The 19427-nt window shown below is 44.8% G+C and overlaps 1 protein-coding gene across 2 annotated transcripts in view; it reads left to right on the top strand.

The window, feature by feature from the left end:
* LOC148016295 (intraflagellar transport protein 57-like) overlaps positions 1-19427 on the top strand; it is a 111599-nt gene that overhangs the window by 68051 nt on the left and 24121 nt on the right. The window contains exons 14-18 of one of the 2 annotated variants that reach the window (XM_087663763.1): positions 3436-3483; positions 3673-3753; positions 3895-3975; positions 4268-4324; positions 5432-6109. In XM_087663763.1, coding sequence (XP_087519889.1) covers positions 3436-3483; positions 3673-3753; positions 3895-3975; positions 4268-4324; positions 5432-5521 — 357 coding nt within the window. In that variant the 3' untranslated portion in view covers positions 5522-6109. Of the gene's footprint in view, positions 1-3435; positions 3484-3672; positions 3754-3894; positions 3976-4267; positions 4325-5431; positions 6110-19427 lie in introns of those variants that run through there. The other variant, XM_087663764.1, reaches the window with a different exon arrangement.

Raw genomic sequence — 19427 nt, forward strand, 5'->3', positions numbered from 1 at the left:
TATGCAAAAACCTACCACACTCATTGTGATTTGAGAAGTAAAATTCAAAGAAGGGAAAGTAGAAAAAGAGTTGCCAATATTTTTTTAAAATAATCACCTCTTTGAGTATTACATACAAAAATGGATCTTCAAGAGGATTTTTATCATGATCAATATGTGGCACTCTTAAGTTCATCATGATCGTTTTCAAAATATTGCAAAGAAGTAGATGTAAAAGAGGAAGAAGGGAAGTTGAAACTTGTGTACGTTACACTAGAGTAGATGGAAGAGATTGAAAGTAAGGAACATATTGTGAATCTCTTTATTCAAAAAGGGGGCCCATCCTTGATGGAGGTCTTAATGGCCTTGCAACATCATTAGATTTATGTGTAACATTTGAGGGGAAAGAACCATACATACCTTCATTGAATAGCTTTTTTCAAATTGCTATCTTTTTGTCAAGTCTTCAACCTCTTGGCTCTATGAGCCATGATTAGCTCCACAACTCCTCGTCTGTGATAGGATAAGAACATGTCTCTCCAATGTAGCTAGAAGGATAAGCTGAGTTCTCCGCATAGGCTCCTTTGGGGATTGACTAGGTGTGGAAATGTTTGATGTCATCTTCCCTTTGTAGTTCTTGTTTTTGAAGCTGCAGCTTTTCAATCAAGGGCTTAGGTTTCTTCAGTGAATACCTAGCTCTGATACCATGTAAAGAAAAGCTCATCTACAGAATACAAACATAAATTTATTGACAAATGCACATAATGATAAGGAAACACAATTAGGGGTAGGGTTAACACAGAGACAATGAACACAAAAGATAATGAGATTTGAATAATGAATGAATAAATAAATACTCAATGCAACAAACACACTATGCAAGGTGAAAATTGAACCCCAAACTCCCATGCCTTCAAGACCGGGGTAGGGAGTATGAGCGGAAGAGCGTGTTGTACTTTGACGGATCTTGAAACATAGCAGACAACCTCTGAATATGTCTCGCAGCAGCAAACACAGCTCTATGATGGCTGGATTAGGAACAACAAAACGCAAATCAGGCTGGTTGTATAGGCTGGAAATGCAGGAAATCAGGCCATGTGGTAGTAGGCGGCAGCTGGAGAAGGTGTAGCCTGCAGTCCCTAGCTGGACAGCAAGCTGGAAGGTTAGAAACAGTTATGAACAACAGTGGATAGGTTGAACAGTAGGCGCGTGATGATAGGAAGCAGTGGGTAGTAGCTCGAATTGAGATATCCTTTGTGAACATGGTGTGGACAACAAAGACATGGCACTTGCAAGCTGCAAAAACAAGATTAACACTGAGTGATGGGCAGCTTTTCTATTTATAGATCCTTGGGTTCTCCCAAATTAGGGTTTGGCTTATGGACATAGACACTCTCTAGGAACACATTTTTAAAAATGAAAGTTTCAGTAAATTGATTAATTCAGCTTGGTTTGGGGCTGTTTTAAGTGGCTAATCAGCATGTAATGCATTTTTAGCTCAACATGGGTCAGTTGATGTGTGGGGGACCCACTTGAGCAGCCAATTGCCCACTCATATTAGGGCGGCACACTGTCCATTATGCACAGTTGAAGACTTATAAATTATTGAGTGAAAGTTTCCATGGTTAGAGTCCCCTGATAGCTCAGTGTGCCTCACTAGTCATACATGTTGAGCTAAAACATGCTTTACAGTTGATTAGCATTTTTAAACAGTCCCAAAACATGCTTAATTAATGAAAAACACCAATTTGGTGCGTAATTCGAGAGATTTTTAGTGGTCCCTCAAAATCCTAATTTTTTGGGGCACCCTTTAACATCTATAAATAGACCACCATTTAGCCCTATCCTTTTGTGCATGTTTCTCACTCTATTGTGCAGATTTCAACCATCAGCTACCTACCATCTACTGTCCAGTCATCACGGATTGTAGCCTATCACTATCTAGCCCTAGGCGGCCTATTTTCAACCATTGCCATGCTATTTGGAGGTCTCCATTTGCTGTGTCATCATAGCACTTGATCAACCATGTTTTCAGCATCTGGTGCCAAGTGACAGGCCATTGCCATCTCTCCCACCACGCGATTGCTGCAGTACCTACGTTTTTGCTATCTAGCAGGCTGTCTACATCAGCAAATACCTCTCTTGTTGTCGCGTCAATTCCGTGACACTTTGGTTATCAGCATTTGGTGTTTCCCGCACTCCGACTAGTGGTCACTGCACTTGGGATCCGTCTCCGGTGGACATTACTCTCCGGCACTGCATTGCTCTACCCTTGGGCACTCTGTACACTCTTACATTCATTTACAGCATTCATTCACTTCAGAGTTCCTTCTCTCTGTGTTTGAGTTCTGAGTTTTTGCATTTTGTGTTTTACATTTAGGGTTTGAGTTTTACTTGTCTCTGTTTGAGTATTTGTGTTTCAGTCTTAGTCGTACATGCTATGTTTCCTCAGTGCAAAACCTAGCATATCTTCATAATATACCAGTTGATTTGATAGCACATTGATTGATTTCACACTGCCTCAAGATGTGTGTGGAAAAATCCCCGTAGTCATGGTGGAGCGGGAGCTTTTTAAGCTTGGAAGATACCCTGCAAGGCAGTCTGAACTGGAGAGCACACCAGTGTTCTCTGCCTCCATGCATGTGGCTTCTGTTTGATAATGACTTCCCCATCTGAAGTCTGGAAGCACTAGCATTCCAATTTCCTGAAGTCAAATGCAAATGTGAAAGGGGGGTTGTTGGCTGCAGAATTGCAACCAAAAACAAATGTGAATGCAGGGAATCTTACAGTAGCATTACTACTGTTAGCTACTGGAGTGCACCTTTCTGCATGGTGAGAAAAAGCAAATAGATGATGGGAGGACTTTCAGAATGATCCCTGCAGCTGTTACACATATACTAAGAAAGTGCATCTACATATGCTAAGAAAGTGCAGCTAGGTGGAAGGATAGATGCCTAGGAAATTGTCAGCTGGCTGCTTTAAAAGTCTCAAGTCGATTATATCAAAATCTGTTATGAGCTTTTGTGGTCAGATGTCTTCACCATCCAAAGCTTTAGTAGGCACACTCGGTTAGAAGGCTACAAGGTATTATTTGACATGCCAAGCACTACAACCTGACTTACATTTTTGTTCAAGCAACGCTAAAATGCATTCCATGATATGGAGACCTTACTTTCCTGGTTTTCGCTAGGTTATGAAAGAACATGAGATTTGATTACCAATGGAATTAAACACAGAAAGGGGGAACTAAAAGTACAAGGGAATTATTTCAAAAGAGGGCATTTAGTCATGAAAGAGTATGTAACTTAAGGGGCTCATTTTAACCTCTCAAACTTGGATTGAAGACCTGATAGACTGGACCTTAGAGATGTGTTGTATGAGGAAATTTATGTTTTTGAGGGAGTCCAGGTAGCTTAACAAGGGTCTTACAAATTTTCCTTTTGGATTTATGTGCAGCTAACAGATTACAATACTGTGAAAGCTCGTTTGATGGGAGTGCAACAGGTCTGGTTTATTTTCACACTTTACTTATGTGAGTTCCTTACCATCGTAATTTCATCTTATTTGCTCACAATTTTATATTTTTCCTTATCACCAGCTAGATGAAAATTTGATTTATGTATGGATGTTGCAGTCTTCTTTTTTCCGTTTTGTCCGTTTTGTTTTGTCAAACACTTTTCTCCCTGTGCTCAGAGGCATAAGCAAAGTTTGAATGATGTGAAAGTATACAACTATCAGCTAGCCAACATATCAGAACAACTTGATAGGGTCAAAGTAAGTTATATGTTTCTATTTTTGAATGTTGTCTTGTTTGCAAACAGCTCTAGTTTCAACGCAGATGTAGTTTTGAATTTTTTCTTCAAGCACTAAACACTGCTATCAAGAATTCATGATCTCGTGAGTTTCCATCTGTAGCACAAACTGGTGGAGAAAGGAAACAAAATTTCAGATGTATCTCCACTTGTGCATATGAAGAATGCTATATACAACCTAAAGGTATGTAACATAAATGTGGGTAGGAGTGCAAATTTTTGAGTCTAATATTAAGACAAGTTTGCTAGAAAATGAGAGTTCACTCTTTGTAATTCCCATATGGACATAGAAATATCATGCATAACCATGGCTAAACATAATAAAGTAGCTGTGTTTTCTTCTCAATCATGATGGCAGCCATATTTTTTGACTTTCAAAGCAAGAAGACACAAGAAAGTTTGAAGTGTCTCATGGTGGCAGAGGATTTCATTTCTTTTCAATTTTGTAGTTAACATGCTATTTCCATAATCTCTAGGTGGACCTTCAAGAGATGGAGGTTCGGATAGGCGTTCTAGAGCATACTCTCCTACAGGTATGTTGAATTGTGAAAATTATAATTTATAATTTCGTTGCTCTTTCCCATATGAGAGATGAATAGTTGCACAAAATAGTATGTACATAGGATATTGGAGATTGCCAAACATGACTCATTATGTCCTTTTAACTGTGAAATCTTTCCAAGGGAGAGAAATTTCAACTCAGTCAAGGCCATTGAGAAAAACAAATTCCCCTCAAATTGTACTGCAATGTTCCCAGCTATATTTTGCAAAACGTCTTTAGGTTTGAGTGAAATTATGACTGGGTGATTGCATAAAAAATATGGGATGGGTGCTGTGGACAGGGATGGGGATGCCGGAAACCAGGGAATGGGAACTGTGGGTGGCACAGTGCATTAAAAAAATGTGTTTTAATTAACTAGCATGCCTTGTCTTGGGTATGCTGGGACAGTCATCCCCTGTTGGGGGCGCATATAGGGACATCCTCGAATCTGATGGCATCCTGCAAGTCCATCTTAGCTGTCCTTTGTTCCTATGAGTGATTGACTTCACATGATATTGAGGCTGACAAAGGTCCACCCTTTCTTGCCTCCAAAAGTAAGATTCTTCTAAATATAAGATCCTTCTTTGAGCGAATAAGATTTCTTAGAAGTACATGATATTGAGGTTACAAAGGGTGGAAGTGAATTAATGAAAGGTTACAAAATATGAGAGGTCCTTTTGTTAGTGAAATGAATTGCTCAAAGGTTACAAAAATTGTACGATCCTTCTATAGACTATCAGTGAAATGAAATGTCCAAAATATGTAAAAGGAAACTATTGCTTTGTGTCTTATTGCTCTAGTGGCTAGCAACATTGGTCTCTACAGGGGTGTGCAATGTTGAACCAGATGGCTGAAATAGTTTTTAGTGCTCAGTAAGCTATCTGTATATAGAGTGTGCTTGGTGTAGTCAGCCTGATTTTAAAAATCTCATTTCCTAAATGTCCAGCAAGAGATCATGTACTGCAAGGGGAGTTTCTTGTTCAATTCACAAGTTCGTAGTAGGCGCTCAAGCCTTAATTCATGGGTGGCTGCTGCTGCTTTTGAGTCTTGGCTGACCTACTTCTCGTAACTTGTCCCGTCTTTTGTCTCATACTTGCAGCTTCAGGCACTTGTTCTTGCAGACTCTTGGTGTGGAGCTTGTGGAATGTGTGAGGCAGTGCTCAACTATTTTGCTCTTTCACTCTTATAGTGGATCCCTCTTCCCTATTCCATTGTGTTGCGTTAGCCAACATTTTCATGATCAAGTGATGTTGTGGCATTCTTTTTGTCTAAATACTTGCTATGACAGATGAACAGGTGTTACATTACTGAGTTTTGCATGACAATGAAGCTGTTGTGTATGTTGTCAACCTTGGAGTGTGGCTAATCATTTTGCCTAGTGACACAGCCCTGCATTTGCATTTCACCGTTGGTTGTCTTCCTAGTTACTGCGTTTTGCACTTGGTGATACTGTTGTGCATTAATATTGATGCTGTAAAATCCGACTTCTCAACTTATCCCTTGTGCCAACTTGATGCTACTATTGTGCACTGATTTTAGTACTGTAAAAGCTGACTCGCCAATGTGTTCCTCTGCTTGCCTGTGTGCAAACAGTTGCTTGCCATGTGGTGCTGTGTTTAGCTCTTTAACTTGGCTCTTCCTGTTTGGTTATGATCTTTCTATAAGCTTTTACTATGTGTCAGAACATTTTTCTCATGTGGAGTTGGTTTGAAGGTAGGTCCTAATGCCATCCTTGAGTCATTGACTTTGTCCTTTGCATTTGTGCATTTTTCTGAGCGTAAGTATGTGTATACCATCAATTATTTTCTCACGTCATTGTTATGCCACCTCCATCCTGTAATTGTGATAACAAATCTAAAGTTCCTAATTATGCTTGAAACTAGCATGGCTGTGCAGAAAGACCTTTGAAGGCTGTTGCTGGATTCAAGGCCAAGCCGAAATTTAAGAGGGGAAACCTTCAAGGTCAACCATACCATCTCAAGTTTAATTTGGATGGCTCCATGCAAGCATTTGTGTTGAGGTTCAAGGTTATCCATGATCAACTACTCAGCTCTTACTTTGAGGTATTTGCTTTTGGTTCTTACCAAGTTTCCTTTGGTGGCCAAAGAAATGAGGGTTTGGGTTTCCTCTCCTGATCCTGAGTTTGATGGCTTAATGTGTATGTTTCTTGATGAGGAGTCTTTGCTATTGGGCGAAGGGAAAGCTCCAACATACGGTGATTATGTCAAGAAATTGGTGGAAGAAGGAGGTGGGTTACTTGCTACTCTTGTGGAAAGCAGGGCTGTCTCTCCACTGGTGACGGCTAACAGATTCAAATAGAGTTGCAAGAAATGTAGATCATCTCTGTAACTTTGTCTAAGGGTGGAGAGAGGGCATTCTAGTACTCTTTCATGTTTTGGTGGATGTATGCTATCGAGTTTACATGTTTTGGCATTTCCAAACCTTGGATCGGTGTCTGCAATGCCAAGTTCATGATTGGATGTACCACAGTTTGTGTTGTTGTGGTCTTGCATGAGGGGACTGAGAGGGATTTCTCAAAGTCCAACAAAGGAATCTAGGTGTCATGAAAAGCTGTCCATGGAGCTTCAGAGAGGGTGCTTTGTTTTGGAGGCACATCAAACGGGATGCATCCTACTGGAGTACCATGGCGCATCCTGGGTATTCTTGTTCATGGCCTGCTCAGCCGCACTTTGAGAGAGTTTATTGGAACTTGGGAGTGGTCATTTCACACGTTCATAGGCCACCAACCCCTAATTCATTTTTTGGTGCTTTAATCTTGTCCATTGTCACAACTTTTTATCTATAAGGAGGGCATTGACCATATTTAGACACTTGAACTTGCAAATTCTTAGTGTGGAATAGGGAGTTTGTGGAATGTGTGCCCAGCACTCAACCACGGTGATTCATATAGTGGATTCTTGTTACCATTTACTTCTGCCTTTGTCTTTTGTATTTGCAGATTGTGCGTTGTTTCTTTTGTTATTTTGTTATGATGTATTGCTCTTCTAACAGGTTTCCCCAAGAGTCATTTGAATTGCCTTAGCTATGTGCCAAAATCAGCAGCAAAAGATTTGGTAGCACTTTCTTCACACCTGGGGTTTCGATAGCCTATTTTCTACCCCACAAAACAATAAACCCTGATAGTATTACACTCCACCATGGCTTCTTTCCTGCATCCCCCCTAGACTCCCTTGAGAGGCCTTGTATATATGTGATCTGATTTACATCGAAGTCTATTGAGCATTTGTACTTCGTCGTATTTTCTTCTACATAGTATAATTATCCACAACCTTTTCTAGGGAAAAAAACTTTGTTTTATGGGCTTGTATTTTAATTAAGAACTAAGATTCCAGGTATGCACTAATCATGATTGGATTGGAGACATGGTTTGTTGGTTGTTCCATGGTGACTCCATATCCTCCCTTGGTTGAGTCATGTTTCTTGAACTTGCATGAAGACTTTCCTTCTCAAGTCTAAGCCTGAGACATTTCTTAATGCTACCACAGCAACTGCTTCCTCAACACAGCTCTTTCAACTGAGGTGCTGCTATTTCTTCATAAGGTTCTTGGCATCATGAGTTGATATGGTAATTATATGGCAATTCAGTTTCTAGTATTGTTTTCTTGTCTTCAACATCAATATCCTTCACTGATGTATGTACTCTTTGGATTACTCATTTCATCACTGCAAAGGGCGCTTAGGCAAGTGAACAATCTCCCCCATGAGGGTACTGCCCAAGTGGCTCCTTGTTGCATGACCATGCCCCTATTGCATTACCCCTTTGTGTTTTGGGTTTGAATTGTGTGTACATGTTAGGCATTTGATGCAAATGAAAACCTATGATTGTAGGCATTCTTTCAAAATGGAAACTGATGCATTATGTAGTATGATTCCTTTTTACCTCATCAAGTAGAGCATTCAAAAGCAGATCGCTCACCAAAGATCTAAAGCAACTACCATGCTCCAAGCTATGCCGCACAGGTACTTGGTGGTATCTAGTGCCAGTTGTTGGCCCAGGTCATTCATTTGGCCATAAGTGTCAGTTGGTGACACTAGAGAAGTAGTGTTTAATGGTACCTAATGCCAATCTGATGGTCAAAGATGGCGGAGAGATACTCGGGAATAAAAGTTGCATAGTCAATTTAATTATTGGCTGGTCAAAATATTTTTCAGGGCACTGAAATAATTATTAGATTAATTTTCAATATTTAAAGACTGACAATTAATATTGAATTATGGCTAATGCTCTAAAAACCATTAATATTGAATTATTAGATTAATTTTCAATATTTATAGACTGACAATTAATATTGAATTATGGCTAATGCTCGAAAAACCATTTGGAAAGTTTGTCACTTGTCAAAAATGCCTATGTAAGACTGAAAAACGTCTTTAAAGGTTGGAGAGAGGCATTTTTAGTGTATTCAGCCTGTAAGAGAGAGGGAGGAGATGCTGCTGGTTTGATTTGTAGCCATTGGAGGACCTTCTGAGGTAGCCAAGAGCAGGAGAAGACCAATGAACAGCAGGTGACAACATCTACAAGCTGTTGAGATAGGGTAGTAGTAGTAAATGACAGTTTTTCTTCAGTTCACGAAGAAACTCTGAATTTTCTCTCTCTACAGCTTTCTCTCTCTCTCCTAGCCATTTCATAGCCTTGCTTTGAAGATCTCAGCATTTGGACCCTTGGAAGTTGAGAAATTGCAAAATTCTTTGTTGTAAAGAAATTAGGGTTTAGTAGCAATCTCAGGAAGCGTGCTGGAACTTGGAAGCTCCAAGACTTGGATTTTTCAAGGCTGAAGGTGAATTTCAGCTAAATTTAGGTGGAGGACTAGCCAGCCATTGAATTTGGGGCATTTTCATCTCCATCAAAGCGGGTGAAGGCCAATTAAGTGCCCGAATCAAGGGGCAAAATAGATTGAAGACTTGCTGGTCACTTTGGATAGCAAGGGGATCGGGAGAATCCCATCGTAAATTAACTTATTCTTCAATAAAGCTAAAGAAATACCGAAAGGGGCACCAATTTTGGGGCCAATCGGGTGTGCATTGTCCAAGATCAGTAGGTAAATTTGCATTTTCAGATTTGCATTAATTGTTTGCTGCTGTAATTAAGTTGTAATCAGGGATTTATCACCCATCCACGAAAGGAAGGCTGGTTACAGCCACCCTCCAGGTAGCTGTATTTTTTGTGCCAGTTGCTCCTTCACATCATCTTCAGCATTGTCTGCATTGGTTGGCCATCGGCTATTGTGTTTCATCAATATCTAGTCCTATGCATTGACATCTTCATTGGTGGTTCTGCTGCACTCAGACCATACACAGAAGACAACAGTGTCCAGCACTCTCCCTCAGCCCAATCCCACGAGAGTCCATAGGTGTTAGAAAACTCCGCTCCTCGAGCAGCGACATCTATACTTTCTTCATTCATTTCATACTACATTCATTCATCGGATGTTTCCTCTGCCTATTTTCATGACTTGCATTCTTGTCTAAGTGTCACTATGTGGTTGTCGTGTCCGGACACTCTCAATGGTATCTTTGGAACCGTAGTATATCTTCACAATACACACCATGACTATTGCGGGCGGGAGTTCCCCTAAAGCCACTCTTAGTGGTCTGTGAGGAGCAAATAATGCAGGATGCAAGCTCTGCTGCCAAGCTTGCATACAGCAGAGGCTTTCAATTCTTAAGACCCACTTTGGCAGTGGACCTTCTAGATATGCCACTGTGTGAGGTTGCCAATAGTTTCCCACATCTTAGATCGTGATGTAGTAGACTCTTTAATGTGGCAGCTAGCCAAAGTCGCCACACCCACAATACATCGTGAGTCAGCCTTGATAATGGGAATCCTCTCATGCATCTATGTCTTGTAGAGTAGATGATACCCTTGACTGACTGACTGCCAACAAAAAGCATCCTGGATGACACACTAGATTCTGGGTTCCACTCAACAGAGTATCCTACACACTTCTCTCCAAACTAACTTTACAGCATCACATGACCATATATTGCTTCAAAGTCTCTAGGCACTTCTGTGGGCAGTGCTAACGGACCCTATCTTGCTGCATTTGAACCACCGAGTTGCAAACTGCAAGACCCCCAATCCATAAGCCGTATGAAGGATGAGACCGTCCTCAGCCACCAACCATCCAACAGGTGTCACTAGAAAGTATGTTTGAGAAGGTCCATGATGCTACACTTTTTTCAGTGTCTGTTGCATTATGGAGGCCAGACCATATCATCACAGGCTGTGTACGCAAGGAAACTTATTGCCTTTTATGAAATTGACAAGGGAAGCCTGTTCCATTTTGTTGGATCCCAGTCCACCTTGTCCAAGGTTGTGCCCTCTCAAATCCAGACCTGCACTCTCTGATATGTGATTAAGCAATGCATGATCAAGCTACCACAACTTCCCTTGGAGTCCTAGGATTCTGATCCTGCTTCAAGGGATGCTGGAGAAAGCTAAGCAATGTTGCTCTTTGTCCAATGCTAATCGGTCACACTTCAACACAATGAAGGTTGTGTCTTTGTGAGGGGAAACCTTGATGGAGCAAGAAGGTCTGGATCTCAACCAGCCGATTGAATGTACAAGCCTTCCCCAATTTGCAACGTGTCTTGATCTTGGACCTACAGATTCCAAACGATTGGCTGTCTTATCACTCTTGCCCTAACAACTTCCCGAAGTTGCAACTTGTCTTGATCTTGTACCCACAGATCCCAAATGATTGGCTGTCTTATCACTCTTCCCCTAACAACCTATAGGCCTTTGCTCTAGAATCTTTTCCAAGCTCTATTAAACTTGTAGCAAGTTGGGAAGGAAAGATGATTTAGGGAGGGTAGTTGGTGTCATGGTGCAGATTTACCTCAGAGATGGTCTCTACTCTCCTCCAAGGTGTGGTTGATGTTCATGAGAACACCATTTTAGAACATGGAAGGATTGGAAATGCATTCCTGCCAGATGCAACATTTCGATTCATGTTTCATGTAGCATCCCACAATATTTTTTTAGTGTAAAAAACACAACATTCTTGATAGGGCATTTTGTAACCATTTCCCATATTGTAGAATTCTTGCTTGGTGATTTGCCAATCCGAGTGGAAACATGAGCAAGCGGAAGCAAGAGAGATGTGAGCTATTAGAGAGAGAGAGAGAGAGAGAGAGAGAGAGAGAGAGAGAGAGAGAGAGAGAGAGAGAGAGAGAGAGAGAGAGAGAGAGAGAGAGAGAGAGAGAGAGAGAGAGAGAGAGAGAGAGAGAGAGAGAGAGAGAGAGAGAGAGAGAGAGAGAGAGAGAGAGAGAGAGAGAGAGAGAGAGAGAGAGAGAGAGAGAGAGATCGCTTGCGGGACCCGGTTCGCTGTTCGCGACCCTCTTACCTGTTCGCCATCGCCTTCGCCTGCGCCCCGTCGCCCTCGCCTGCAGGCCCCGTTCGTCTGTGCCCCGTCGCCTGAGCCCCTGAGCCCCCGTCGCCTGTCAGAGCCCCCGTCGTCTGCGCCACCGTCGCCTCAGCCCCCGTCGTCTGCCCGCGTTACGTCAGTCGCCGTCGGCCTCTGCTCGTCTGCGTCCGCAGGTACGCTTCTTCGCCTGGATACCTCTGCGCGTGCCCGTGAGCGAGACAGAGCTCGACAGAGAGGAGTCGAGCGAGCGAGTGAGTTCAGCCCCTTCGTCAGTTGTCCTGTCCGCCCTCTGCTCTTCGTCCGCTGCCCGCGGGTGCCTGCCCTCTGCATCTTGCGGTGCCGTGACAGAGAAAAGGGAACCCTAACCTGGCAGCACGTGACTGCAACCCTGCTCAGCTCCGAGATCTGATCTGCTCTTGTACAGAGAGAGAGAGCGAGAGAGGAAGAGAGAGAGAGAAGAGAGAGAGAGAGCGAGAGCGCCCTCCGGGACTTGCACAGAGAGAGAAAGAGAGAGAGTGAGGGAGCGAGCGAAAGCGAGAAGACAGCAGTATGGCTGGCCTGGATATGGAGTTTCTCGACCGGACGGTGGCAGCCCTTGGCCCTGATTCCGATACAGAGGAGCTGGAGGATATGGTGCCATGCACGGAGGAGCCGCCTTCGGGTTCTGAACTGCCGCCTGCAGGCAAACGCTCCAAGCATACTTCAGACGAGCCAATGGGTCCGCAGGACCATTCCTATGCGCAGGTTGCCTCTGAACCTGTGGATTCGCAGGAAATTGACTGGGAACATCTGCTGGACTTTGCCAATACTCTGCTTGGCGATTATGTCCAGCATAATAATGAAACTTTCTCTGTTGCGGCTGCGGATGATGTGCTGGAAGCCACGGTGGACCCAAAATCAGTCTTGCGGTCCTTCTTGGTGTTTTATGACCGTGCAGTTATACTTTTTTTCACCGGCAGGATCCCAGTGCTCTCACATATTCGCCAATGGATGCACCATTTACTGCAAGGGGAGTGTGTTGAGGAGATCTTCCTTGGACCTCGCGGCTTTTATGAGGTGCTGTTGAAATCGGAATCGCATCGAGCTGAGCTCCTGTCCAAGTTGCCACTATTCTTTGATCGCCGCTTAGTCCATGTGGTACCATGGCGCCCTATGGCTGACTTCCAGCGTCTGCTTCAACGAGAATGCCCGGTGTGGGTGGAAGTGGAAAACTGTCCAGCGGTATACTGGCCATTGTTGAAGGACGCGATGGCGGTTGTGGGCACAGTGCTGGTTCCCCTGAGCCTTAGGGCTATGAACCAAAACCGTTTATGCATGCTATGGGATACGGCCAGGAAAAGGCCTGCGTGGCTTCGCCTCAATTGTTCAGGCATGCATCCTTTGCATTTTCGCCTGAAATGGGGCAATTTTGCCGGACACTGCTTTTCATGTGGTAAATTAGGGCATTTTGTGGCCGAATGCTCGGAACGGCAACCGTCTTCTGAGGAGGCGCAGGTTGTGCAGCCCAAAGATGACATGGTGCTCGATGCCCCGGCACAGGAGACCCTTCAGCCACCTACTATCATGAATAAAGGCAAACAACAGGTCCGGGGTTTGGATTCTCCTAACACTGACTGGATTGAGGCACGACAAAAAAAAGGTAAAAAGTTGGACGCAGGCCTGGCAGATCCTGGGCCTCATGCTTCTCTGGATTCCGTGCGCACATACACGCGCAGGAAAGACATGGTCACCTCACAGCAGGATGCGCGTACTATGGCCCCGTCCGCCCCCCGTCATCCGTCTTCAAGGACAGTCTATTCAGAGGGCCCCAAGGGCCCACCTGCTAAGCTGGCATTTGATGCAAAAGGTAATGTGATTACACCTTGGGATAGGTGTTATCCCCGCCCTACTCCCAAGGCAGTGGATTTCCCTTCTACCTCTAAAGCAGGTCGCCCGAATTCGTTTGCAGTATTGGCTGATTTTCTGGATGAGGGTGTCCTGGATGCCCTCGTGGAAAAGGTGCAATCGAGGCAACAGGCGCCTCGTTCCTGACTTCCTTTTTTGAAAATATATGAAGATTGCCACGTGGAATGTGCGAGGCATTTGCTCTCGCCATAAGCAACATACCATGTGGTCTGTCTTGCATGAGAACCAGTGGGATGTATTGTGTGCAGTGGAGCACAAAAGCCACGGTGAGGCAGGAAAAGTTCTGGATTGCCATGGATTCCGTCTGTTTTATGCAGGGACACCTGCTAAGCACTACTCGAGCGTGCTGATGATTGTCCATGAGAAATACCAGCCTGTTCTTGTTAAAAATGATGTGCAGGGCCGATTTCTGGTAATTGAAGTCTTATTTGAAGGAGAGATTTTATGGTTGCTGGGACTCTATGCTCCGAATGATCCCGCATCCCGACGGGATCTATGGTCGACTTTGCAGGGCTCCATGGCACTTGGCCGCAGGGGGTTTTTGATGGGAGATTTCAATATGTGTGTGGACTCTTCTCAGTCCACCTCAGGGCATTCGGTCATGGATACGCCAGAAAGCCGGGTGTGGAACTCCTTTGCTTTGCACATACTTAAGCAAGATCTTTGGTCGTGGCTTCACCCTTCTGTTTCAGGTTTCACTTTTCATTCCGCACAATATGCAACCACTTGGTCGCGATTGGACAGAATGTATATCATGCAGGGGGATGATTTTCTTCCCGAGATGCTGGAGATGAAGGTCTTGCAGCAATATACGTTGTCGGATCATTTCCCCCTCCAGCTTGAGATGCGGGCACAATCCATTGCACCTTTTATGCAGTTGCTGAATAAGCTCCCTTTACGCTTCAATTCCTCTTATTTGAAGCATCCAATTTTTCAGGGTTATATGCAGCAATTGATTGAGAGGTTCTTATTGGACTTCGCCTCTGAGGGCTTGGCTTCGTTCGCACGCCTGCTCTCTAATGTGCAGCGGGTTGCTCGGCAATATGGGATTCATAATGCCTCTCTTTGTCGCCGTCGTCTACATGCAGCAGAGGACTTATTGGCCTTGGTCCGTTCCTTGCTCTTGGACTCCCCAGATGATGATTTTCTGCTGTCCCTGGAGCGGCGTTTGGCCCATCTTATTCAAGTATTTAGCTTGAAATCTTATCAGCAGGCCAAGCTGCAAAACTTGACTAACACTTTGCAAGATAGTGCCTGCCAGTCTCATAAGTTCTTTCGTGCCTTGTATGCTTCTCCGGCTCGCGAAAACATGACTCGACTCCAGGATTCGGAAGGTCGCATGGTCACTGATCCGCAGACCATTATCAATATGTGCAGAAATTATTTTATGGATCTTTTTGGTTCTTCTTCCTTGCCGTCTAGCCAGGTTACGCATGCCCGCTCGGTCTTCTATCATCTGGTCCACCAGCAGGTTCCATTTGATATGCAAGCCACTTTGGAGGCGGATATTTGCGAAGAGGAGGTTATGGATGTCTTGTTGCACCTGCCTAAGGATAAAAGTCTTGGTTGGGATGGTCTCACTAATGAATTTTTTGAGCACTCGGCCACGCAGTTGGTAAAGCCATTGGTGGTCATGTTTCAGCAGGTTTGGGAAACAGGGGTCATGCCTTCTTCATGGAAAGAAGGCCTTATCAAACTGATTCCCAAGGTCCCTTCGCCGTCAAAGCTGTAACACTGGACCAATTTCATTGATGGGCGCGATGTATAAAATCTTTTCCAAAGTGCTGGCAAACAGGCTTCACAAGCACCTTCCAGCTATTGTGCACCCTCTCCAGTATGGTTTCATTAAGGGCCGCAACATTTTGCATAATATCTTAAATGTGCAAATGGCTATTGACTATGCGCGGCACTCCAATCAGCAAGTGGTCTTGATTCAATTGGACCTGGAAAAGGCGTTTGATTGTGTGGACTGGTCTTTCCTTGCAGATCTTATGTCTGCCATGGGCTTTGGTATCCGGATGTCCCGGTTGATCTACACCATTAGTACTGAGGCTTCTTCAAGAGTCATGCTTAATGGTGGGGTTACAGAGCCATTTCTCCTTGCACGCTCGGTCAGGCAGGGTTGCCCTTTGAGCCCTCTCTTCTTTGCCCTGGCGACTCACCCGGTCCTTTCAATGTTATCCTCCATGGCGGCTTCTGCCCAGCTGGCAGGGTTATCTCTTCCTTTGGGGCAGCACTTCATTAGCCAATCTTTGGCTGATGACTCCTCTATGATTTTGCAGGCGGACAGGGACAACATTCGCAAGGCATTAGATGTTTGGACGCTCTTTGGTCAAGCCTCTGGTCTTCGCATCAATGCCTTTAAGTCAGCCATTCTCAGTTGCACGGAGCCGGAGTTACAGTCGTTAGGCTGGCAGGGCCAGGTGGTTTCCCGTGGCTCCATTGTCAGGCATCTTGGATACCCATTGGGGGTGGATGTACGGCCAAAGGACCTGCTGGAGTGGATTTCACAAAAATTGGCCGCGAAGTTTATGTATTGGAAGTCGCAAGCCTGGCCGTTCCATGTCCGCCTCAAAGTGGCTCAGACAATTATGCTACCAATGCTGACGTATTTCCTGCCACTACTGCCATGGACGCCCACTACTTTGAAGGCCCTCACCCATCCCATTCGTTTCATGCTATGGAAGAAAGATTCACTGAAGGCAGGCATTTCCTGGATTTCATGGTCACATGCATGTACCCCTAAGCGCATGGGTGGTGGAGCTATTTTGGATGCAGAAACTCATATGCTGGCCCTTCGTTGGTCTCTTTTTCGTGCCATGTGTGTGGATAATCACCCGTGGACCATCATAGCCCGTTACTTTCTTGAGGACAGCGGCCTCCGCTAGGGTAACACACGGCTTCGGGCCTCATGGTGGCATGTCCTTAATGCTGACTCTCGATTTTCCAGTCCCTCTTCCTCTTTATTACTGCACTTGGTCGGCTCTTGGAAAGTGGTGCTCCAAAAGACCCGTTGGCATCCTGTAGGGGACCGCTTGCAGACTAATTCTTTCCAGCTAGAATTATTGGCAGTATCTAGATTACTTTCATGGGAAGATAAACATCAGCTCAGACCAAGATTTAACTGCATGGCCCGTTTGGGTGTGACTTCGATTGCGGATGCTACCCTTGCTACTCGTAATGTCCTCGCATCGTTTCGGACTGCTAGGAGACTTTTCAGGATCCCGCGCGGATACCGTGATTTATGGGGGAAGCTTTCGTCGGAACTTCAGGGTAGGCAACCCTTTCCTGCCCTGGCTATGGATCGCCCTTGGCAGGACTGGGATCTTGCACGCCGGTTGACTCTGGAAAAGGCCTCTACTAATCAGGTGTATCATCTTCTTATTAAAGATCACCAATGGCTGGGTGTGAAAGCTAATACTGTTTGGGGCCTGCGGAAATCACTGTCATGGTGGCAGGCAACGCTGATGGAGGGATGGCAGAATAGGGCACCTTTCAAATGCAAGGTCTTTCTGTGGCGGGTAATGATTGGTGGTCTTCCTCTTGCCTCGGCTCTTTCCAAGCGTCGAATCTCGAATGGCAATTGTTTCTTCTGCACCACTACGGCGGAATCGGCCCGACATCGTTTTCTTTCTTGCCCGCTCGCCAAGAATATCTGGTCTCTCTTGTCCCAAATCTGGCGCACAGTGGTGGGGTCCTCACTGACTCCTTTCGATTGGGTTTTTGTGCGCCCAAAGTATCCCACGCCGCCACCGTTACATATGAAGATCTTATTTCCCTTTTTCAGATACTGGGGATGCTGGCACATTTGGACCACCCGAAATGCTTTTCTCTTTGATTCGGCCTCTAATGTACCGCGACATATTGCAAGGCTTAAAGGGCTCTTGCATTGGCAGCTAGATCTCATCAGGCACTCTGACTTGCTCCCCCGGGAGGATTTGCATTCCTGGCATTTGGCAATTGCCTCTGGGTCCTTGCCGTGATTGGTGTAGCCTTTTTAGTATACTAGTCCGGGGATTTCCCACACGTTGGCCTATGGCCCTCGTGTCTCTTGTACTCGTGTAATCATGTAATCTTGTACTTTTTTCGTAATTAATACAATTACCTTTTACGAAAAAAAGAGAGAGAGAGAGAGAGAGAGAGATGGCGAATCTGCTCGTGAGTTGAGGTTCCTGCTGCGGCGATTTTCCCTGCATCTCCTGCTCGTCTAGGGCAGGGGATTTGGCTGCCCTGGTCACCAGCTTGCCTGATGCTCTGCTTACTGCAGTGTGCAGGCTCAGCTCTTCTGAGACAGAGATTGTGCATTGATCTGCATGTTGCACCTTGTGTTGACCTGCGTCTCCCTGCAGGCAGCTCGTCGACTCAGATTCTGATCCTGCCCCTCCACTCTATGTATTCTGTGTGACTCTACAGGCAGTTGTGTTGTTGGAGATCTGCTATAGCCTGGATCTGCAGTCACACAGAACATGCACAGAGAGAGAGAGAGAGAGAGAGAGAGAGAGAGAGAGAGAGAGAGGCCTGCAAAGAACTTGAAGGGCAGACCTGTGCAGCCCTTCACAGTACTGCTGTTCTCAGTTAGGGCTCTCAGAAGTGAAGGGCTCTGATATAGCAGACAGAAATCTGTGCTTCAGTTTAGGTGTGACCTCAGCAGTGAGAGAGACACGCGCACACAGATTGAGTCCAGCAAGAGAGATAGAGAGAAAGAGATTTCTGTTATGGTAAACATGCAGATGTCAAATGGTATTGATGTGGCTTTTCTTGACTAGCATATAGCGCAGGGGGATGATTAAGACTTGGTGGAATCGGATGGTGACTCGTTGGCTGAGGATTCTGGGCAGTTGATGGATGGGGATGAGATGGGTAAATGTCGTAAGATGTCAGTTGATGAACCGGTATTATGTGCTCCGAATTCGCCTCAACAAGATGTTCATGCTTCATGCTCACAGAATGATGGCTCTTTTCAGTTTATGCTTGCCACTGCCAACAATCTTATGTTGGATTATGTTCATGCTAATGAGGGTAAAGCGAGCTCTTTACCGGAAGGGGATCAAGTGGTTGTTGTCATGGGAACTGTCCTGGTTTTATAGCAGAGTGATACTTTCCATGAGAGCGCAACCATCTTTTACTTTACAGGATGGATTGCTTTTGATTACTAGGATTTGTGCTTGGTTGCAGTCCATGCTTGTTAGTGTTGAGGCAAGTCAAGTTGATGTTTCAGGGCAAGTGCAGCCTGCAGGTCCCTCTCTCTTTCCTTTGTTCATGGACGGTCAGCTAGTACATATGGTCCCTTGGAGGCCTATGGCTGAGTTTTGGGAGGTACTTAAGCAGGCATGCCCAATTTGGGTGGAGGTGGTTGATTTTCCTGCACATCTTTGGCGACTTCTTCCTTTAGTTTTGAGAACCCTTGGTGAGGTGTTGGTGGAGCCCCGGTTGGCCTCCCACAATAGGAATAGGGCTTGTATGCTTTGGAACACAAGGAAACCTCGCCCAACCAAAATTCGTTTTGTGGTTCTAGGTTGAAAACGTTGGGTTTTGAGCTTAAATGGGGCACATTTCTTGGATGTTGTTTTAGATGTGGCCAATTGGGCTATATTACTTCAAAATGTGATAGAAATTCGAGGATATTGCAGCATTCCTTGGATCTTGACATGGATCTGCAAGAGCATCATCCTTAGTAGATGGCGGCTCAGTAGCAATAAGTTGATCCTGTGCCTCGTCCGGCATGGACATGATGATGGAAAGAAGGATGTCTCCCTCATTGGCATTGAGTGTGCATTGCTTTTGGTTGGTCAGAATTTGCCT

The sequence above is a fragment of the Lygodium microphyllum genome, chromosome 23 (genome assembly GCF_053477565.2).
Source record: "Lygodium microphyllum isolate KBCC chromosome 23, Lygodium_microphyllum_v1.1.10, whole genome shotgun sequence".
NCBI classification, from domain to species: domain Eukaryota; kingdom Viridiplantae; phylum Streptophyta; class Polypodiopsida; order Schizaeales; family Lygodiaceae; genus Lygodium; species Lygodium microphyllum.